The sequence below is a fragment of the Galeopterus variegatus genome, unplaced genomic scaffold (genome assembly GCF_000696425.1).
Source record: "Galeopterus variegatus unplaced genomic scaffold, G_variegatus-3.0.2 Scaffold589, whole genome shotgun sequence".
Lineage (NCBI taxonomy): Eukaryota > Metazoa > Chordata > Mammalia > Dermoptera > Cynocephalidae > Galeopterus > Galeopterus variegatus.
In genome coordinates, this window is record NW_007726700.1 from 279404 (window position 1) to 302740 (window position 23337).

General features: G+C 49.5%; 1 protein-coding gene across 1 annotated transcript in view; it reads right to left on the minus strand.

Annotated features, from left to right (window-relative positions):
- TG (thyroglobulin) overlaps window positions 1-23337 on the minus strand; it is a 254111-nt gene that overhangs the window by 202723 nt on the left and 28051 nt on the right. Inside the window, exons 12-21 of the mRNA XM_008570298.1 lie at window positions 22307-22444; window positions 21849-21926; window positions 21163-21275; window positions 18952-19054; window positions 17755-17955; window positions 16114-16326; window positions 14138-14292; window positions 13387-13543; window positions 11160-11384; window positions 3112-3261 (exon numbers count right to left, since the gene is read on the minus strand). Coding sequence (XP_008568520.1) covers window positions 3112-3261; window positions 11160-11384; window positions 13387-13543; window positions 14138-14292; window positions 16114-16326; window positions 17755-17955; window positions 18952-19054; window positions 21163-21275; window positions 21849-21926; window positions 22307-22444 — 1533 coding nt within the window. The remainder of the gene's footprint in view (window positions 1-3111; window positions 3262-11159; window positions 11385-13386; window positions 13544-14137; window positions 14293-16113; window positions 16327-17754; window positions 17956-18951; window positions 19055-21162; window positions 21276-21848; window positions 21927-22306; window positions 22445-23337) is intronic.

Genomic DNA, 23337 nt, shown 5'->3' on the forward strand with positions numbered 1-23337 from the left:
TCTGGCACCTTGATCTTGGACTTCCCAGCCTCCAGAAGTATGAGAAATAAATTTCTGTTGTCTATAGGCCACCTAGTTTTGTGATACCAGCCCAAACAGACTAAGACACCTCTGGACCCCCTCAACAAGGTCAGGTCCAACTGTTATACACTCTGCTGGGACCACGCCTCTCCTTCACAGCAGGGAGCATGGTTGTCATTTCCACCCATCTGTGTAAATTAGCCTGATGACTGCCTGCCTCCCACTCCACAGAAGCTTCATGAGGGCAGGACCAAGCCTGGTTTTGTCACTATTGCATCTCAGTGCCTTGCTCAGTGTCCAACACATAATACAAACTCAGAAATCAATAAATAGTGGTCAAATCCATGCATGAATACCTCCATCCCAGTGTTCAAGCTGTTTCCTCTTTCTGGCCCCCCCATCATTCAAGACCTAGCACAAGATGCTGTAACAGCATCTAACATGTACCCCCATTATGTTATTAATTACAATAAATTATATTTCTATACTTACATGCTTTATTTTTGTATCAGACTCTAAACTCCTTGAGGACAGGGACTTTATCTTTACTTGCTTTGTATATACCCAGTACATACCTGCCACAAAGCAGGTGCTTGATAGATTTTTGATGAATGATATATCAAAAGATATATATCTCCAGGGCTCTGAAGTAGGTGAACGATAATCTTTTATAGCAGCCCAGAGGCTTGATAACATCTGAGTTTCTATATTTCAAGACTATCAGTTAGAAGATTAACAATTGATTAATAACAACTTTTTTGTGGGGAGGTTACAAAGGCTGCTTTTTAAATAGAATGATTTGCATACCACACACAAATTAACATATCAGTAAACAAACAAAGAACTACTCAGCTACCAACAGAATCTCAAGGATCTGTGCAGGGATCAGTCCAATTGATCTGCTCAGTTAAGAAATATAGGGAAAAAAAGCATAAGCAAGAACTATAACACAGACCTCAACTATACAGAGGAGTTGGGATTTTAAAAGCTACCCTAACATGAAAGGAAGTGTTAGAGTAACTTGCCATCATTTAAAACTTAGCAGACTCTACTGCCCTGTGCTTCTTTCTCTTCAATATGATTCCATCTAAGACACAGATGAGATAATTCAACAGGCGGATATGATGGAGTTAATGAGTCATGGAGAAGTTCTTAGATATGGACAGACCCTTACCACAGCCTCCAGCCTTGACCCTGGAGAACCATTCCCTAGAATCTATTCTATTACTCAAGGAAAATGTCTTGGAGAGTCGTAGCCATGCAGCACATCCCTCCACAGTACGTGGAAATGCAAACAAAGCTCGCTGCAAAAGTGGGGTGAGAGTGACCATTCAATGTTCACATTAGACATTTTGATTCTGGTCGCTATGGACCGCATGTTTGCATTCCTCTGAAAGTTATACGCTGAAGCTCTAATCACCCTCCGCCGTGCGATGGTATTGGAGGTGAGGTCTTTGGGAAGTAGTTAGGTTTGGATGAGGTCACAAGGGAGGGGCCCCCAGGATGGGATTACCATCTTTATAAAGAGAGGAAGACAGGAGCTCTCTCCATCTGTCTGTGTGTCTCTCCCTCTGTGCATGCCAAGCAAAGGCCATGTGAGGACATAACCAGGAAGAGAGCCATCTCCAAGAACCTGACCATGCTGGCATCCTGGCCTCAGACATCCAGCCTCCAGAGCCAGGAGAAGTAAACGCTTGTCACTTATGCTTCCCCGTCTATGGTAATTTGTAATAGCAGCCCGAACTATGACATGCTTTATAACCTCCCTGTGAGGGAGGCATCACTGGCCCCATCTAATAGATGAGGGAGTTGACATTCAGAGAAGGAAGATGACTTGGCCTAGGTCACAGCACAAGTAAGAAAGGACAGCAGGGATGGAACAGGGTCTGGCTGGCGCAAGCCTTGGCCACTGCCCTCTGTTGCCCGCCATTTCTGTCATATCCCTTCCATCGGCAAGGATCAGTGCATTACATACACCTCCTTTTAAGAAAATGCTCCTCCAACATTTCAATACACTTCAAATCATCTCAACCCACAAGTACTGAGTCAATGTGTACAAACTGAGGGGGACACCCTGATGTCAAAGACACTCCACCAGTATGTTCCTGGTGAAGAGCTTCTTCTCCAGGAAGAATGTCAGACTCTCAGCTTTTAAAATTCCTCTCACGTTTACTTTTTTGGAATTAGTGCCTATTACCCCTGCTCCCCTGACCAAGAAAACTTCCCTTATTGAAGAAAGTGATGTGATTTCTCTTGACTACTTGTTTTAAAAATTCTAGAAATTATTCAGATTTTAAGCAATAACAGTTTGTCTCATGTCGACACAATTTCAGACTAACGTGAAAAGATGCAAAAGAAGATATGTGTGGGTCCTTGCTAGGAAAAACCCACCAGTACCCAGTTGACTATTAAGTAAGTAGACCGAGTGAAATCACATGACATACAGGAAGGCCACACGTACTGACAAATGCATAGGGCCAGAAAGAGACTATGAGTAGCAATGACTACAGGTGGAAAATATCTTCCACTGCTCAATCTGATAAGGTAGACTTACAAAAATCGGAAGTTTCAGAATCACACAGAAACAAGATCAAAGGCCAGCTATGTTATCAATTAGCTGAGTGACGCTGGCTAAATTTCTTGACTTCTCTGAGCCTCAGCCTTCTTGTTGGTAAAAGTGGAGCTAATACTATTTACCTGGAAGGGGTGTTTGGGGCACTGAATGAGACACCACAGCTAAATGCCTGGCCCAGAGCCAGGCAGGAGATAGGTATTCAAAGGTCTCCTTTGTTATGCTGTGTACACAGTGGTTCTCAGTGGGGGGCAATTCTGCCCTGCCCCTCCACCCAAGAATCACTTGGCAATGTCTGGAGACATGTTTGGTTGTCACACCTTGATGGGGGGCATGCATCAAGTTGGTAAGGGCTAGTGTATTAAGGGTGCTAAACATTCTACCATGCAAAGGACAGCCCCCCCACAACTAAGAATTATCTACCCCAAAATGTCAATAGTGCTGGAGGATGAGAAGCCCTGCTGCATCCCATAGTATTGCAAGGTTTCTCTTTCGAAGCAGGACCCTACAGAACTTACAATGAGTGCGGCTGAAAGCTCCAGTGGAAATGGTTGTTCTGCCCACAGGACACGGGACACAGGCTGAGCTACCTGCCTGTTCTTGGTAGAATCCAACAGGACAGGGAATACATTGCTCATCCTGAGAATAGCTTCCTTCAGGACACTTAACTGGAAAATATAAAAAAAGAAATGATGTTAAAGAACAAGACGTATGATTTACAGTTACAATCCCAGAATACGCAGGGTATGTGGAATCCTAAACCCAGTTTAAGAGCTCATTGATTTAGCGAATGTCCATTGAGAACTGTCGGTGCATCAGGCTCTGAAAGCCAGGACACAGCTGTACAGAAGGCAGATGAGCTTCCTGCTCTCCAGGGCCTGACGCGTTGCAGGAGGTGAGAGGGTCCAACAAATGTTTCTGATACAGGTACAATGAAGCAAGGTGACAGGGGCACGCTAGTGAGGGGAAGCCCCTCCGACAGGTGACACTGGAGACTTGGATGAGGAGGAGCACTCCAGGCAAAGATCCAGGAGAAGAGAACTCCAGGCAGAGGGAACAGCAAGTGCAAGAGCCCTAAGGTAGGCATGAGATTGCATTATTCAAGGGATGGAAAGAAGAAAGCCAGTCGGTGCTGGCTACTGAGCTGGAGCTTGTTTACAAAGAGGAGAACAGAACGGCGGCATGAGATGAAGTCGGAGGGAGAACAACTGGAAAGACAGGGCCCATCTGCAGGTTGCCATGGAAATGCTTCCCAAAGTTAAGGGCACCCTGGAGTCAGGTGGGAGCGCAAGCTCCGGGGTGGGACAGATTGGGTGAATCCCACTGCCCGCTATACCTGTATAACTGGACTTTTCTGAGACTCCACCTTCTCCTGTGGCACATGGGGATTAATAATACTGTCTCACTGGGGTGTAGTGATCACGTACATAAGGTATGTGTCATAAAACCAGACTCATGTATATGCTCAACAAACGGTAATTCTTTCCACACTCGAGGAAGCCCTTCCTTGCAGACAACCTCAACACCCACTTCGTCCCAACAGGGTGCCCCTTGTGTGTGAGGCAGTTCCACCAATTCGGCACCATCTCACGTGACTCAGCGGTGCCCTCTGTTCCCATGGTCACTGAGAGCACTGCTCAGACCCAGGGCTAGGGTGAGGTGAGCAAGGCACGAGGCACAGGATTTAAGGAGGCTGTCGCTACCAGGGGTTGGGTTTGTGAATGACTCAGAGCTGCCAAGTCTGCCCTGAGGTCGAGAACCTACTTAAATCTTGCGTCCTGGGGGCCTCATTCTCCTCACCCTCACCTCTCCGGGGTTATGCTGTTAATATGCTTTCCGTGCCTCTGATCCTAACATTCCCAATCTCTCCTAATCTTCCTCCTCTAATATGATATGGACTGGGAAACCAGAAAACCAGCTGGAAAAACGTTTATCTCATAGGAGGTGCACTGGGGTCTGAGGAGCTCTGCTCTGAGTGAGCGCACCAACTCCACGCTGAATCTGACAGCTCAGAGAAGGGGCTCGGGGCGGGAGGTTCGTTTTGCTTTCTTTCTTGGTTCAAGGTTGTGTTCCTGAGAGTCTGCCAAGTAACTTCCAGAAGAAGTGAGCTTTTACCCAGTAAAAAGTGCTAGCTAAAATTTCACCCACTCTTGGGAGCATTCCTCTGTGCCTGGCACTCTACTGTGTACTTCAAGTGCATTAACACATCACCACCAAGAGTTAGTATTTTTTTTTTCCTTTTTGTCTTTTTTCGTGACCGGCAACGGATCGCAACCCTCAGTGTCGCGCCCATACCGGACCAGGACCGGCAACGGGATTGCAATCCTCAGTGCCGCACCTCGCTCAGCCAGTGAGCGGGAACTGGTCTGTATGTGGGATCCAAACCTTCCACGGGAGCGCCGCCGCACTCCCAAGTGGCGCACTGTAGCAGTGCGCCACCGGGCTGGCCCAAGAGTTAGTATTTTATGCCCATTTCACAGATGAGATAGTTGAGCCTCAGGACATTCATGCATGACTTCCTAGCATGCTTTTCTGCAAAGGGAAGCATATTACAGAATATGCCAAGCACAGTGCCAGATGTTTTAATGTGTTAACTCACAGCCCTAATGAGAAAAGTATCATCTCCACTGCCCATCTCCAGTTGCCCAGACTGGAGAAAACTGAGGTTCAAAGTCAAGGTTGACCAAGCAATGATATGACAGAGGTGGAATATGAACCCCATTCATTCGCCTCCAAACCAAAGCCTTTGTTTCACCTACCAATCCAACCAACTCCCTCTGACGACAAAGTCGGCACAAACAAGTGGGACGTGCTGGGACGGAGCCAGTGTTGATTTAGCAACCACCATCTCTGGTCTGCCTATGTACTTGGCATTTCTGAGTAAATCTGAAACCTGAGCCACATTTTGGAAATTGAACAGTGTGTTTTCCAGTCTGCCCGGAGCAATTAATATCCTCCCTTAGAGAGTAGAGTTTCAGTACCTCGATTAGTCAGGTTGTTAATGATCATCTCTGGCATTTCAACCCCAAAACTGTGACTATTTTTTCAATTAAGTCACCTCCAAATTCATTGCTAAAAGCAAATAAAAGCTTTTTGCCAGCCTGAGTTGCCCTGCTTCTAAAACCTGAGGTGTGGGTAAAGGAGCAGAAAGAAGAGAGCTAGGACCCAACTTTCGCTGCAAGCCCAGTAAGTTCCAAGCCTCCTGTCTGTGCTCAGAGGATGTGCATGCCATCTCCTCCCACCATTTATCTCCATCTCTGACATCAAGAGTCTTTTGCACCCAAAAGAACACTCCTGTAAGTCAGAATGAGACCATGGCTGGGTTATTGACATCCGTCCCTCAGCACAGGGCCCCTCTTGAAGACCATTGAATTCACTGCCACAATTGGGAGCTGCCTTCCACTCAATTCCTCCTTTGAAATCTTCAAAAAACCCCTTTGGCGTCAGTTCCTTCTTTTGTAAGATGAGACAATTTGGCCTATTTGAGTTTGAAAGTTTCACAAAGCATTGGGATCATGCAACCCTTCCTGCTAACCCTTCCCCACAGCCCCCCAATAGTGACAGCTACGTTTCTGCTGAAGAAAAATATCTGCGAGGAAACACAAGGGTCTTTCACCCGTTAGGAAGTTGGCTCAAGACCACACCTGGCCCTGTCCCCCTCCAGCTTAAAATTCTTCCATGGTGCTCCATTACCAGCCCAAGCCCCCTGCTGTGCCTCAAGGCCTCTCCTGTCCTGGTCCCTGCCCACCTCTCTGGCCCCAGCTCTTGCCACATTCCTCGAACACCCTGTTCCTCAGCTGTGCAAACCATGGGCACTATCTTCATAAAGCTACACTGCTTCATGACTCTCTGCTTTTCACTAATCTCCATTTCTGGAATGTTCATAATTTATCACTTTAGCACCCAAGCACATGCACACACACACCACCTCCTGTCTGCTCTTGTCTGAGCAGCAATTCCTACTCACCTTTCAACACTTCATGCAGCATTTGCTGCCCAGTAAGTCCTCCCTGACTTCCCTGATAGGATGTGAAGACTTTTTTTTTTTTTTTTTTGTCTTTTTCCGTGTCCGGCAACTGTTCGCAACCCTCAGTGTCGCCCCCGTACCGGACCGGGACCGGCAACGGGATCGCAACCCTCGGTGCTGCCCCCGCGCCTCGCTCAGCCAGTGAGCGGGAACCAGTCTGTATGTGGGATCCAAACCCTCGACGGGAGCGCCGCCGCGCTTTCCAAGCGGCGCACTAGCGCAGTGCGCCACCGGGCCGGCCCAGGATGTGAAGACTTTTGACATGATGTTCTAGCTGTCTCTTCACCTACCTCTCCCCAAGTAGACTGCAAGTTCCTTGAAAGTGGAGCTATGTCTTTTGCTTGCCTGAGCACATAACATGGTGTTTGATAAATAATTGTATTTCAAAAGCATGGATGGATGGATGGATGGATGGATAGATGGATGGATGGATGATTGTATGGATGGATGAATAAATGGATAGATAGATGGATGGATAAATTAATGGATGGAAGGAAGGAGGGAGGGATCAAAAGAGGGAAGGAAGGAAGGAAGGAAGACAAGACATAACATATTACTTCAGAAAAAAATCCTTAGGGAACTGGCTCTATTATAGGAATTTACGTTGAATGAGTGAAAGTTAATGCCATTCGGAATGGAAATAGAAAATCCAAACAATTCCCTGGGTTTCCTCTTAATAAACTGATCTGCTTTAAAGGCTGCAAGCAGGTGATTCCAAGAGGAAGCCATATAACTGTCCTTGGGCAAAAGGGTGAACAAAACTGACCTATCGGAGCTGCCAGCGAGGCCTCAGCTCCTGGCGGTATCCAGCTCCCCAGATCAAGGCTGCCACACCTACCTGAGTCATGGGGGATGGGTATTCCCACCAGCCCCCTGAGTCACTGCCCTCCAAGGGGGCCATCCAGATTAGCCCCCCTGAAGTGACACACAGAAACCCTGCCTCATCGCCACAGGACAATGCTCTGACTTGTAACTTTACAGCTGTGTCCCAGATGTGTTTAAGAAGGAAAAGAGCCAAGAAGAATAGATAGAAGAATTGGAGGGTGTGATTTCACTAAGAACCCTCTGCTTGAGAAGGGAGATGTGTGATGCAGAGGACAGAACAAAGAACTTGGAGGCAGGCAGAGCTGAGTGTAAATCTCAACACTGCCAATTAACACCACAATCCTTCATTGAGAGTTCTCTGTGTGCCAGGTGCTGTGTGCTTTGTATCGATTGTATACTATCCAAACCATAACCCCATGAAGTAGATATTACTACCCCTATTTTTCAGATTATGCTTAGTGGGGCTTGGTGACTTTCCCAGGATCCTACAATGAGAAAGTGTTGGAGCCAGGACTCCAGCCCAGGTCCGCATGACTTCCAAGAGCAGTTTCCTAACACTATACACAGCTATATGCCCTTGGTTTCCTCATTCATAATACGGGCTTAATAATACCTGACTCTCTGAACAGAAAAATGCTAGCAAGGCCCTACTTGAATCAGCAACTCAACAAGGGACAGATATTATCATTGATAGTGGACAAAACCCAAGGCTTTTGGTACTGCTTTTGTGACTTCCAGTCTAGTCTTTTCTAACCATCTGGAGTAAGGTGGGGGGGGGGTGGGGGGGAGCTGAATGATGTGGTTGACAATTCTTTGTGAGTCAGTAAAAGTCTACAGCAGCTGAAAGCAGAATGTAGTTTTATCTAGAGCAAGAATTGGCAAATTACAGCCTGTGAGCCAAATTCAGCTCACCTTCTGTTTTGGTAAATCAAGTTTTATTGGAACACAGGCACATTTTTCTTCCTACAATGGCTGAGTTAAGTCATTGAGACAGAGACCATATGGCCTACAAAGCCTGAAATATTTGCTGTCTGGCCCTTTACAGAAAAACTTTGCCAACCCCTGTCCTAGAGCAAGCATATCTGGGCAAACCTTTTATGCAGCCACTTCCCAGGCCCCACCCTCGGCCCCCCACCAGAGCCCCCCCGAAGCCCTGGCCACCCTGATGCCAGCTGTTGATTCCCAGGCCCCACAGTGACACACACAGGGTTTCCCCCTTCAGGCAAAACCTTCCCTGCCCTGAGCTAAGCTTCCCCTCTCATTTCCAGTTGACAGGAACTAATACTTGAGTTCCCTAGAAGAAACCTTGGGATCAGATTTCTGGTCTGGCTCCTTTTTTTCTTCTTTTTTTTTTTTTTCCTTTTTGTCTTTTTTCGGTCGTCCCGTACCGGACCGGGACCTGCAACGGGATCGCAACCCTCGGTGCTGCGTCCGCACCTCGCTCAGCCAGTGAGCGGGAACCGGTCTATATGTGGGATCCGAACCCTCGGCGAGAGCGCCGAATATGTGGGATCCGAACCCTCTCCGAACCCTCGGCGAGAGCGCCGAAGGCGCACTGTAGCAGTGCGCCACCGGGCCGGCCCGGTCTGGCTCCTTTTTTCACCTGTGTGTGTTGAGGGGAGAGGGGGTGTGGAAAGGAGGACCCCCAGGAGGGGATAGGACTTCCTTAAAGGCAGAGTCAGCACAGGTTCTCCACCCTGCCCTTTGACCTCTATCATCTGCATCTCTTGTTGCTTTGCCTCTTAGCTCCCAGCTCCCTCCAGAGGGCACACCTGAGGCCAGTGACTCTCCCCACCTTGCTTCTAGACCCCCTTGTGACTCCACCTGGAGTAACTATAAAAGCAGACTCCTGCAGTTCTCCCGCCCCCAACACCCATACCCACAGCATACACATATGCACACACATACATGTGCACAGATATACATATATACATGTGTCCACACGTACACATACCACACACATGCACACAGACTTGCAAACATACACCCTCGACATACACTCACACACATACACACCCACACTCCACAAACATCCATGCACACACATATCCTACTAGTTCAGTGTCTGGAGGTGGAGCCCGGGCTCTTCATGTCTGAGAACACACTGTAGGTGTTCTCTGTGTGGCTCTCTGTCTGCGACCCTGTTCCACCCACCCTGGCAAGCGGCACCATCCACTCTTGCCCCCACTTCCTGTTCTCTTTGTTTGGGCTGCTGTGGTGAGGTGGAAGGAAAGACCATGCGGTCTGGCCCCAGAGGATCCAGGGTTACCTACCCACTGATAATGGGTTAGGTGAACTTGAGTCCCTCCCATGAGTCAGCCCTGCTCTGGGCACTGTGGATGCAGTCTCATTTAATCTAGCCTCAGCTTCTTCATCCATTAAATGGGGAAATGACCTGCCACGAGGGGCTATCGTGAGAAGTAAATATTTGCTAAGGTGCGATGTAAATGGCAAACTCCTCTGTAAATAGTGGTGGACAGTGGTTGTGTTTCTGTTTTTTGTGTTAAGATTTAGCTGCATCTTAAATCCAGTATGGAATTTAGAATTTGGTGTGGATTTCAGAACGGAAGAGGCCATGCAGCTTTTGTGTTGCAACCAATATAAATAATGGGAAAAATAAAAAAATAACAGAGAAACATCTTCTCTATCTTTAGCTCGATAAAATGCCTTTTTGTCTCACTTTACACACGAAGATAGCTTCTCATGATGAGACCCTCAAAGCGTCAGAGGTAGACAGAATAGTGCCCACCCACCCAGATGTCCACGTCCTCATCTCTGGAACCTGGGAGTATGTTAGGTTACATGGCAAAGGGGAATTAAGGTTGCAGATGGAATTAAGGTCACTAGTCAGCTGACCTTAAAATGGAAGTGTCCTGGTTTCTCCAGCTGGGTTTAATTACAAGGTCCTTAGAAGAGAAACAGGTGACCAGGGAAAAGGGGTCAGAGAACTACAACATTACTGGCTTTGACAATGAAGGAAAAAAAGAAGCTACCAGCCAAGAAATGTGGGAAACCTCTAGAAACTGGAAAAGGCAAGAAAGAGATCCCTGTCCCCCACCCCCAGGCCTCCATGAGGAACGCAGCCATGCCGACACCTTGATTTTAGCCCAGTGAGACCTCTGTCAGAATTTAAACCTATAGAACTGTGAGAGAATAAATTTGTGTTGTTTTAAGCCACTCAGTTTGTTATAGTAGCAATAGGAAACCAACATAGCTTTCATTCAAGGAATCTGCAGGGGCATTCCAGTGAAAATGACCTCCAAAGCCACTCATTGGCAAGGGCAATTTCAGCCTAAGTAAACCTCCACCAAGAACCGCTTTCTCTGGGTCATAAAGGCCTGGACTGATAAGTGGCCATTTGGGAATTGTGGTGAGTAACAAGCTGCCATAACTGGACTAAGAACTGTCCAACCAGGACAAAGGGTGTACATCAGCCTTCTTCACAAAGACGGTGCAGACCAGGACCCGGGATCCCAGCCTGCCGAGAACTAGCAGAAAGGGTAACGTCGAACATCGGGTTCTTCCTTCTGCCGTGCCATCTAGTGAGTAAAGACCACATGGCCGTGCACAGTGGGTGACTGAAAACTTGTGCTAACCAAGTAAATGAATGATTCTCCGCTCTGTGTGTACAGGGTAGCCTCTCTCCAGAGCTCTGGTGGCCTTTCCCCAAGCCTCATGCGGCTCCATAATAGCAGAGGAGAGGCATGGACCTACCGCAACCCAGTGTGTCCTGACTGGCGTTGCTGCTGGTCATGACTCGGTGAAATCCTTCCAAGCACCCAAACCGTGTCCTGGGAAAGGTGCCAAAGTGGTCCCCTTGGAGGAAGCTGATGGAGGTATCTGCTGGGAACATCTTAGAATCCAGACGAAGTTGGAACATGCCACTTTGGATGAGATCTGTGAAGCGTCCCAGGAGATCCTTGCCCACAAAGGCCCTCTCTGTAAGACACAGGACAAGGCAGAGGTCATCTCACTGTTCTCTGCAAGGGCAGAGGGGTCGAGGGGGAAGAGCCGCCTAGAACGTTCTGGCTGAAAGGAGACATAGGCATCACCTAGACATAGGCATCACCTAGACATAGGCATCATCGCCTTATTTTATAGAGGGAGAAACTGAGGCCAAGAGAAGGGGATTGACTAGGCCAAAGTCACATAGGAGTCAGAAGCACAAGTAAGACTCCAACCCAGGGCTTTTGGCTTCTGTCATTTGATGGCACCAATGTGACCCACATTGGTACAGAATATCATGTCTTCAGCCACTAATCTAAGGTTCACTGTCCAAATACTCATCCTCCTCAACTTTTGACAAGGCACTGAACACCTCTGGGCCTCAATTTCCCCCTCTGTAAAATGGCCCAGGAATGCCTCTCTTGCAGCTGGTGAAGATCCTGGGAGAGAACATGTGTGAAGAGGCCACTCATAAGGAAGGCGAGGGCGTCAGGAGGCAGAGTGGCCTTCTGCCTCAGTGCTTGGCTGAACAGAGAAGCCTCAGCTGTCCAGCTATATGCACTCATCTTCCCTAGGATGAAAGTAGATGAACATCCCGTCAGGAGCCTGGGTGGATCCCTGCTTGCAGCAAACGTTCATGAGACAACAGGCTACCGTAAGACCAGCCATGGCCTGAAACCACAGTCATCACTGTCTCACCATCGAAGCCAGTCATGAACATCTCATGCTTTTGCAGCTTCAGACATACCCAGATTATTCAGGCTCTCTCTGGAGGAAGACAAAAGGGCAACACTCATCCATAATGCTGTCGGGGGTGGGAGGGGGGAATTCTTATTACACAGATGTGAAGGTTAATTCTAGGTGTCAACTAGGTTAGATGAAGGAATGCTGAGAAACCTGGTAAACCTCTCTTTTTTGGTGTGTCCATGAGGGTGTTTCCAGCAGAGACTAGTATGAGAGTCTGAGTGGCCTGGGTGGGAAAGACCCACCCTAGTGTGGGTGGGAACCATCCAATCCGCTGGGGGTCCAGAGAGAACAAAAAACAGAAGAAGGTGAAACTCCCTCTACCTGCTGGAGCTGGGATGCACTCTTCTCTCCTGTCAGTGGGTATCAGAGCTCGAGACTCTTCAGCTTTTGGGTTCCAGAACTTACACCAAGGACACCATCAGCTTCCCTGGTTTTGAGGCCTTTGGACTTGGACTGAGCCACACTACGGCATCCAGTTTATAGACGGCCTATCGTGGGACTTTTCTTTCTAGTCAAGTGAGCTAATTCCCCTAATAAATCCCTCTCATATAATTATAACATATCCTATTGATTCTGTCTCTCTGGAGAACCCTGACTAATACAACAGATTGTTGCCATGAGGACTGGAGAGTGACAGAGATGTAGTCTGCCCCTGGGGTTATATCCTGGCAATGTTTTCCAGAAATTTCCCCCATAGAACAGAGGGTAAGCTCCAGCTCGTCCTGACCCTGGGTGTTTGGCCCCTGCATGGTAGAAGAAAGAATGGAGCTGCCTCCCACTTTATGGATTATTTCTTACCCTGCCAGAAAACTCAGAGTTAAACATGGCACATGCTCATATTAGCTATTATAAAATCCATTCTGCTCCTCTTAAATCTTTCTACTCCTTGATTCATCCATATCATAGCTGCCCTATTTTATATGTTGTGAGTGCTCTGAGATGTTTGATAACTGGAAGTGGGTGAGACATAAGTTATAAACCAGGGAAAACTCCCTCACCCTACTCTTAGAAGATGTTCACGAAAGCACCATCAGGCCCTTTGTTGTGGACGTTAACTCTAGTAACCAGAACTATATTGATTCTTATCTACATTTTAATAATTAGCTCCACTTGTGGGCCGGGCACATAACTCGCTTGCTGCATCCTCACAGGACATCAGGGGCTTCACTAGCTCCACTGGACAGATGAGGAAACTGAGACTCACAGAGGCTGTGTAGCTGCTTCAAGACACGGTTGCAGAAAAACATACCAATGTCATACAAATCAGGAAGAGAGGCCACTGGGATGTCCTCCAGCCGTGATTTCCATGTGACATTCACTCCTAAGCGCTCCGTGGTCAGGCACCCCACCTGCACCGAGGAGTTGTTGCAGACAGGAATGGAAACCGAGGTCCCAAAAATCTTCACCTACATGGAGACGGAGGCTCTCAGTTCAAGAACACAGAGCGGAGGCCAGTTTTGTGGAGCCCGCCCCAGGAGCCAGAACTTGGCTTGTGTTTCCTTTAATCCTCAATCAACCCTACTTCAAGAGGGGTGGCGCTAGAGATGCCTTTTTTGCATCTGAGGAAAATGAGGTTCAGAGAAGTTAAATAAACTACCCTGGCCGCAGAGCTCACAGAGAGATACGTGAGCCTGGCTCCACCGTTTCTTAGCTGTGTGGCTCTGGGCCAATTATTTTAGCTCTCTGGTCTTCATTTTCTTCATCTACAAAATGGTAATAATAATAGGGTCCATATGAGGACAGTATTAGCTAATTTATGCCACAGGACATAGTAAGTGCTCAGTACACAATTTGACATCTTTATGTAGAAAGAATGGCTGTGATGAGACGGGTATGGATTCCACCTCCACTGCTACGTAATTCACCTTGGCTAGTTACTTTTCATTTTTGAGCCTCAGTTTACCCATTGGTAAAATGAGCGAGGGTTGAACCTGAACCATAGGTTCCTTTGCTCCCTGAGGTTCTGACACGATGACTCCGTGGGGAAGCCAGGCGCATACCTGGATCTGGCAGAAGCCGCGGGCTGTCAGCTCGTCCAATATGAAGACCTGGAAAGCCCACAGCAGGCCCGCATAGTCGGAACTGCACATCTTGCCCGGCGGTAGCTGCAGCTGGAAGTGCCCTTGGGCCTGGATGGTCTGCCACGGCTGGGGCCCTGCAGGTAAGCACCAGAGGTCAGCAGACAGAGGTGACAGACCTGTGGGATTCTTTTTTTTTCTTTTTGGTTTTTCCCCTGCAAAAATAAACCTTCCTCATTTAGCCCAGAACACACAAGCACTGCCATTTTGTATTGTCATCCTCAGAAACTAAATGCTTCCTAGCATAACAGCTTGTCTCTCAAATTACTTAGAGCCCTCGCAGCAAGCTCAGTCCTGCTTCAGCCACTAAACCAGGATGTTCTACCTTCTGGGGTCCTGGACAGTCTTCTTGGAAAATCTTTCTTACTATCTTGCATAGAAACAGGGCGGCTCCACGTGGTTTTGCAGATTAAGAACAGTCACCATAGACAATGTGAATGACATCCTCTAAGGCTGGTCAGTGCACAACCTACACAATCATACACAGCAGCCCCATATTCAGCTTCTGAGGCTGACTCATGCCTCTCTTCTCCTGAAGTCCGTTGCTCTAGATTCAACTGTGACCAGCCTGGTCTTGATTTCATCTTATGCCACCCTGTCACAGTCAAAGTAACAGGTCACTAATTTGTCCTAATCACATTTCGAACTTCTTCTGGATGAGGGCCCTCTGTATTCCAGAGTGCTTTACAGCAAATAGTGTCCTTGACACATTGGCAGCCACCCAGAGCTTTATGACAGTCAGCCCCAGGATCTGGGCCTCTCTCCCAGACACCCCTCCTACTGCACCGGGTGGACCGAGTACTGGGTCTCAGCTGTCCCTTTCCTGTCTGACTGAGTGATGGAGTTTGGATGTGTTGTTCCCTCCAAAACTCATGTGGAAATTTGATCTCCCATGTGGCAGTCTTGGAAACTGATTGAGTCATGGGGCGGATCCCTCATGAATGGATTAATGCTCTCCCTGGGGGAGGGTGGATTAATGAGTGAGTTCTCGCTCTATTAGTTCCCACGAGAGCTTGTTGCTTAAAAAGACCCTGGCACCTTCTCTCTCTCTCTTGCTTCTCTCTCTTGCTTCCTCTCACCATGTGATCTGCTTGTACCCGCCGGCTGCTGCCACTTTCCACCATGAGTAGAAGCAGCCTGAGGCCCATGCCAGATACAGCTGTTCTAGAATCGTAAGCCTAATAAACCTCTCTTCTTTATAAATTACCCAGTTTCAGGTACTCTGTTATAGCAACACTAAACGGACTAAAACACTGAGTAACCACAGCTGGCCTTTACAAAGGCAGACGAGGTCAGATCCTGGTGTTACCACACAGCCATGTGCTTGTGCATGAGTCAAGGGATTCAGCGTGAGAGCAGGAGAACGGAATTCTACAGAGCACTGTAAATGAGGGCCAATGTTTAAACAGGGCCCAGGGCCCAGCAGTGAGAGCTGACATCCCACCTGGAGCAGGATCCAGCCCCCTGCTCTCCAGGCATTAGCCCTGGAGGTCCAGGTGGACCCAGGGAGAGGCTGGTGGGCAGGTCACTCTCACAGCCTGGACGAGCAGCTCTGAGCATGTGAACGCTATTGTCACCAATACGGTTTTTGGAGCACCTACCTGCTAAATAATTGTCCTGAATCTAACATATCCCAGGAAATGGCAATTCTCCTAGGAAGCAGATGCCTGAAGATCAGCCAAAAATAAAGCCTAACTCCAGGCGTCCAGGAAGCACACCTGCTCCTTCCAGAAGAAAATGCTCTGTGAGGTCCTGTCCCCTTTCTGGGTGCCACCCAGCTTGCCATGAATATGCTACATTTGGGAGGGGGGAACGAAGCAGCCTCGCATCCCCATTCGCATGCTCAGCCGCAGCCCTGAGAGGGGCCGGTGCAGGACAGACATCCCAGGGCCACTCACGCTGGCAGGCACGGGGCTGAGGCGGCTGTGACTCCCAGCGTCTCCTCTCGAGGCTGCACACCAGTGGCCCCGGAAGGAACGCGCTCTGATGGCCCTGGCGGCACAGCAGCTGGCACTGCTGGATGGCAGTCCCCCCTGGGCCAGAGGCTGTTGCACACAGGACCGCTCCGTTAACCACACCCAACATGTCGAAGGGCAGTGGGCACTGTGGGCCTAGGAAAAGGAAAGAGGAGCTGCAGTGGGCATCAGCCGGCACTCGGGAGGGCCAAGTGCCCCTGCCTGTGGGCTCCCTTCTAGTGACACAGGCTCTCCCATTCTTCCCTTCCCCGGGCCCGGGCCTTCTCCCCTCCCTCCCTGCCCTCTTCTTGGACAAACCAGTCCTCTCTTAGTTTTAGCAGACACATAAGCAAGGATGATTCTCATAGCTTCACCTCCAGCTCAGCCTCCCTTTAGCTTCTTCCCATCTCTAAGTCCAACAAATGACCAACTAGTCTCTCCACCTCAAAGCTGATGTGACCAAGCTTGAGGTCAGCAGGTGCTGCCCAGGCCACAAAGAGTGGCACCTCCAGACACCCAGTTGTCCCAAGCCAGAAGCTTGGACAAATGACCAACTAGTCTCTCCACCTCAAAGCTGATGTGACCAAGCTTGAGGTCAGCAGATGCTGCCCAGGCCACAAAGAGTGGCACCTCCAGACACCCAGTTGTCCCAAGCCAGAAGCTTGACTGCCTTCCTACGCAGCCCCATCTCCTCTGCCCTAGATCAGCAAAGGCTGTGGCTTCACCTGCTCAACGTCTCTCCATGCCCACTGCCGCCCCCTCATTAAGACGGTCCTCATCTTCTGCTCAGCTGCTCGTGAGGCCTCCGCCAGGCTCCTGCATTTGCGCCTCAGCCCCTGCCCTTCCCTCCCACGTCCCCTCCAGTCCCTGCTATCGCCATAGACATTGTGGCAAAGCTACAGTATTTCTTAACCCTGCCAGGCCCGCCATCCCAATTTATAATAAATATTTTGTAATGTCTCCATTTCCTGTCCTGAAATGAAATTTATGAATTGTCTAACCTACCTCTTCATAGACATTTGAAAAAGGTCTGTAATGTCCTGTGACTTGAGTATGTAGGAGAAATACTTACAAGAGATAATTTATAATTAAACAATACATTTTAATATTTAATAACATATGTCAATATTCTAATATATATTCACAGGATGCATATTTCAATCTTTGACATTTATACAATTTTTCAACCAGAAATAAGAATAAACAGGTCAACATCTCCACAAACTGCTGAAACACCCAGTAGGGAGGGAACCATCTGCACTGAGATCCTGTGCTCAGGCCCCTTCTCCCCATTCAGGGATAGGATGAGAGCCAGGACTCATCAGCAGGCCAGCGCCAGCCCTTCCTGAGATGCTAGCTCTGGAAATTCCTGGCCAGGCTCTTCCCGATTTCAGTTCCCCAGGCTGAGCATTTTTAGGAAGTAGACACAAATTTCAAAATCAAGGGAATCAATCACAACTACATCCCTCCTGCGCTTCCTGTCTCCCTCCCACCCCCATGGTCCTGCTTCTTTGGAACCCCACCCTGCCTGGGTAAAGGAAGAGAAGTGCGTCCCCCCGGGCCCTCTGGGGGGTCCTGACTTACTCTCACAGGAAGGCTGGCTATCGGCCACACGGGTCCCAGGCACCTCTTCTCCTCTGCCTGTGACACACCAGCAGCTGCTCTGGGCTGGGTCGCACTGCACTGGTGAAAAGCCCCCATCCTCTGCCCTGCAGTCCGGGGTGTAGCCTGGGCCCACTCTCCTGGAGAGGACTCCACTCTTGAGCACATCGCAGAAGCTTGGGCCTTGACACAGAGACGAGCCAGATGGGTCAGGCGCCGTCTGCTCACATAGCTGCCACAGCCCTCCCACCACTGCGGCCAACCCGCCTGCAGGGACTTCCAGGGGCTGCCTCCCCACTGGGATGCTGAAGCAGAGCAGGGCAAAGCCTGGGCCTTGCTCTGTACTCTCGCCACCTCCACTGCCTGCCCTCAAGGAGCTTAGAGTCTTAGAGGAGTTTTAACCAGTAAGTGAGCAAATGTAGTTCAGCAAGATAAGAGCAACAAGAGAGTGATTCAGAAGCCACAGGGGTTCCCTGAGCTCAGTCATGGAAGAGAGGCCAGCGAAGGCTTCCTGGGGGGACTGGTGTGTGGTCTGATAAGAACTAGGGAGGGTAGGAAGGGGAGGGGATGGAGGCGACAGAGCCAGAACAGTGAAGGCCCTGGGGAAGACAGCGCCCGCCTTCTTTGAAAATCTGACCAGCGTTCATTACAACTGGATCTTGCAGCAAGAGCGATGGAGAAGCAAGAGAAGCTGGAGAAGACACCCCGGACCCAGATGCGCAGGCCCTGAGCCATGCTGTGGAGCTGAGCCCGGCCCTGCGGATGATGGGAGGAGCGTCGTGGTTTTCAGGCAGACGGGAGACATCGGCACTTGCTCTTTAGGGACATCTCCTGGGCTCCCCTGTTGGAGCAGATTACAGGGCCAGAGAGAGGCCCAGGGCCAGCTGGTCACCTCTCAAAGCAGCAGTTCCCCTTTACAGGGATGAGAGTCGGCAGGTGCTCTTCAGTCACAAAGCACAGCCAGCTCCCTGTGCATTTGCTCCTCCCAGAACCTGCTGAGCCAGGGGATTATTGCCCCCATATTATAAGTGGGAAAACTGAGGCACTGGGAGGTCAGTGGCTGTGCCTCAGAGCTATGGAAGCAGCAGAGCTGGGACGTGAAGGCAGCCCTCAGGACTCTACCCCCAGTGCTCACCTGGAAGGGTCTGGGGGGCGATGGAGGGAGGGTCAGCTACTCACACTGGGCGCTGAGGTTGGTACCAGGCAGTGTCGCTTCTCCTGATACCGCGTCCACGCACCAGGCACCGGCCCCCGACGCCTGCAGCAGGGCAAACTCGCCTGTCTGAGACAAAGCCCAGGTCATGTCAGCTGTCACAGGCAGATGCTTTTGCTGCTGACCTGTCGTTGGGTGGATGTAAAGAATGTCCCTTCCAGAGCAACAGGTGATGACCGGTGATGGCTTCTCTGAAGAGAGGTGGGGGAGGGGCACAGGTAGAGAAGTGCTACCCTGTTTCCAACCCTCACATACACTGTTGGAATTGATGGCAAGGACCATGGTTACCCCATTTTAGGGTGGTGGAAACCAAAGCTCCCTCGGAGAGGGAAAGTAACAAAGCAGCACCCCACAGCTGGTGAGTGGCAGGTCTAGGCCAGGACCCAAACCCATCCAGCCCCAAAACCTTGCCACTCTCCTGAACCTACCCAACCAATTCCACAAATGATTTCAACAAGCAGCCCTAGGAGAAGGCCCTAAGCAGCCATAACAGGGAACAAAGAAACAGTACAAGGCGGCTAACTGAACCCAGTGTCTGGCCAGGTCCCAAAGAATAGAATTCCATCGGTGACAGTGCCTCCCTTTCTGTCCTGTCCCAGGCTAGCTGGGGAGGGCTGGCATGCCACTTCAACTCTCTGGCCTCAGTTTCTCCATTTAGAAAACAAGGAAGGGACTAGATCAGTCCTTGAGCATATCCCTTCTCTAAATGTTTTTGGTGGTGGGAAACGTCCTCTCCTACAATGGTAACAGAACAGGAGAAGCACAGCAGTGATGCCGGAGAAAGGCAGTGGCTGGAGCTTCCCGGCCCCTGCCAAGTGTTTCCTTTAGTACTTGTTTACCACTTGCTCATTTTATAATCTGCTGTGCCTTGTCCACAGAGGAGCAGTGACAATAATAACAACATCCAATATTTGCAGAGAACATGATGGTGGGGCTCACCCCATGCTAATCACTCCCACCCCGAGTGTGTCATTCAGTCCACACAGTACCTCAGGAGGCAGGGGCCTGCCTGTCCTCATCACACAGACAGGCCCAGAGAGGTGGTGATGTGCCTCTGATCACACAGATTGTAGGCTACGGAGGTGAGATTCAAACCCAAGCAAAGAATTTTTTATGGGATAAAGACTTAAAATTGGGAACATTCTAGCTGTGAAATTGATTTTTCCTGGTAAGTTGGGCCAATGACTTAAGCATTGGGTTTGGGCAGTGGGAGTCTTAGGGGCTGTCTCCCGGCACCAGGGTCCCCCACAGAAGCCGGCCTGAGAACCACGCAATCAGAGCCCCCAGGCCCTGTTCTGGAATCACTTTTCCCTCCCTCAGAAGCTGTGGTTTCTACCTCTCCTTCTCCGGGAGGGAGCATCGGTGTCCGGGACAATGGGGTAGGTTTGTACTTCAACAGTAGGTGGTTGTCAGCCAAGATAAAAGACTAAATAATACTGGTTAATTTGTCTAAAAACTGGCTAATTTGTCTAATCCATAATTGGGGTTCACGTTTCTTGCACCAAACAATAAGGAAACTTTTGCTCAGCACTTTATAGTTCCATGAGCATATTCATTGCTGATTTTATCTGCTTTTCATAAAGCCCCCAGGAGCAGAGCAGGTGGTGGTATTTCTATCATCCCTATTTTAGGGAAAGGAAACTGAGGCCCAGAGACTTCCATCACTTGGCAATTAAGTGGTTAAGATTCCAGGCATAAATCCTTTCTCTAGGAGCTTTTACATCAGTACTTCACTGAGTCATTACAATCATCCAGGGAGCTGGGGAGGGCGATACGATATCATCCACGTATGTTGGGAACCTGAGACAGGGTGAGCTTACTGACCCAGCCAAGATGACTTTGGGAAAAACATGGTAGCAACTGTATGTCAATTATTCTCCAAACAGTTTTCATGAAAGATATTTCCTTGGAGCCTTAAAATAACCCTAGCCCTAGATAGGACAAAAATACGGCCTGATCTTATGATTTAAGAAAACCAACTGGAGCCCAGAGACCAAGTAAGTTGAGCAAGGTCACAGCCAGGGTCTACCAGGCCCAGGACAAACATGCAGGTTGAAAACTCACTGTGAGTTTTTAGCTAATCCAAATGTACCAAAAACTAGAAAAGTCATCTTCAACCAGACGGGGCAAGTTCTGGCTTCCCTTCTCACACCCTTCCTGGATATTCAGAGCCTTACCTCTAGGCAGGTTGGGATGAACAGGTCTTTTGGGGATGGGTTTCCCTGGGATCCAGCCTGTTTCCAACTGGAAAGCAGCCCACTGGCTTGATATTTCTCACAGGTCGTGGGGCCTGTGGGAGAGATAGGATGCTCTTAATGGACTGGCAAAGGGAAGTGGGGAGCCCAGGCTGACCCCTACTTTCAGAGCCATGCATCTAGGTGCATGGAGATGCCCACCACAGAGAGCCGGAACTGTTTCTTCTCTCAGAGGAGAAGCAGGCTGAAGTTCAAGGACAGAGGTACACGGGACATGCCAGCTTTGAGATGTCAGGTGGGCCATTGACCACACAGGACTGAACCTCAGGAGAGGGTTGGGGGCTGGAGGTACAGATGGGAGGTGGCTGTTGAAACTGCAGGAGTGGCTGAAGCTGCCAGGGAGCGAGTGCAGGTGGGAGGAGAACCAGGCTCCCTCGCTGCTCTCAGCTGTTTCCTTCACCTGGGACCTGGGAGCACCAGTTAAGAAGGGCCAAGGGCACTGCGAGCCTCCAGGCCTGGGGACTTGGGAACATGTGGCTGGCTGCACTGGGGCTGTTCTGAAGGGCCACGGAGCCTCCTGCGGTTGAGTAACCCCACTGGTCGGCTCTACCAGCCTGGAGTGCCTGCCACTGGGGGCCAGGTGGGAGAGTTCCGTGGGCATCACTTACACTGGGGCATCTGTGGGGAGCGGGCAGTCAGTGATGCAGGGACGAGCTCTCCCTTCCCATCCACACACCAGCAGCGCCCTAGAAGAGAGACCCGGGCCAGAAGTTCAGGAAGTGCACTGGGGACTCGCTACTGAGTGTCCCATAAACAATTTCCTTGCATTCATAGTGGTGCCAGCAATCTTGCCTGTCTGACCCCTGAGTCAGCTCCCAACATTGCCCACAGTCTCAGTCCTTAGATCCTGATGCCCCAAGCTCCCACTTGACCTTCAGGCTGGATGAAGGTCACTGCTCCTGTTACACAGATGAGACACTGGAGGCCAGAGAAACTAAAGGGTTTGTTGCCAGCTGCCAAAGGAGGGTGCAAGAATCCAGCTCACTTGCCTCCAGCATGGGGCTCTTTCCTCCACATAGAAAGCAGGGGTGCCCCTTGGCCTCCTGAGGGTGCCCATCCCCCTTACCAGTCCCCGCATGGCACTGCACAGGCTCCCAGCTTCCAAAGGCATCACACTGAGGCACGTAGGGGCCCGACCGCAAAAGGGCAGATGTGTCAGCCAAATCGCCCTGGGAAAAGCTGCGTCTCTGATAGAAGTTCAAGGCTGGAGTCGGGGAAAGAGCAGAGCAGAGTGTGAACACCTGCCCGGTGTGGGCTCCGTCGCTGAAAACAACCAAACCCTGTTCCAACATAAGCAGGCCTCTTTATTTGACAAACATTTCAACCCCAAATATTACACAGGTTCCTTGAACAATGGTAGGGACTTAACAGATTTTCCTTTAAAAATAAAACAGGCTGAAGGTTGAAAAATTCCTTGTAGTCCCCTACAGTAACTTCCAGAGAGAATTGGCTAGGTCAATGAAGTGTCTTCGGGCACACAAAATAACAGTAGTGATAGATAAGATTCACAGGCATTTGTTATTTGTCAGACTCTATCTAAACACATACATTAATTTAATCCTCACAACAACCCTACAAAAGAGGTAATATAATCCCATTTAACGGAGGAGAAAACTGAGGCACAGATGGATTAAGCAACTTAGCCAGGGTCTCACAGCTAGGAAGCAGAGAGGCTATCCTCTTAGCCTTCCCTGCCAAACTCTTACATTTAGTTCTTTACTCCCTGCAGGGCACTGTTATTCACACAGTCTGATGTGACCTTCACAGCAGCTCCGTGAAGTCAGGATCTTTACCACCATGAGGAAACTGGCTCAGTGTGGGAGGTTACGTGATGAACCCATGGGCGCCCTGCTAATGAAACTGCACCCCATTCGCAGCTCTCAGCACCCCTGCCCCGCTAGGATTTTCTGCATGGCCTTCTCCACCACTGACACACTGTTGTACGTGTTTATGTTGTTTAGGTTTGTGCCTCCCGTGATTGCAGTGAAGCTCTTTGGTGCAGGGATTCATATTTATTTTGTAGATAGAGCACTGCCTGGCTCAAAGTAGGCACTCAAGAAATAATTAAGGGGGAAGAAAAGGCTGAATGCATGCATG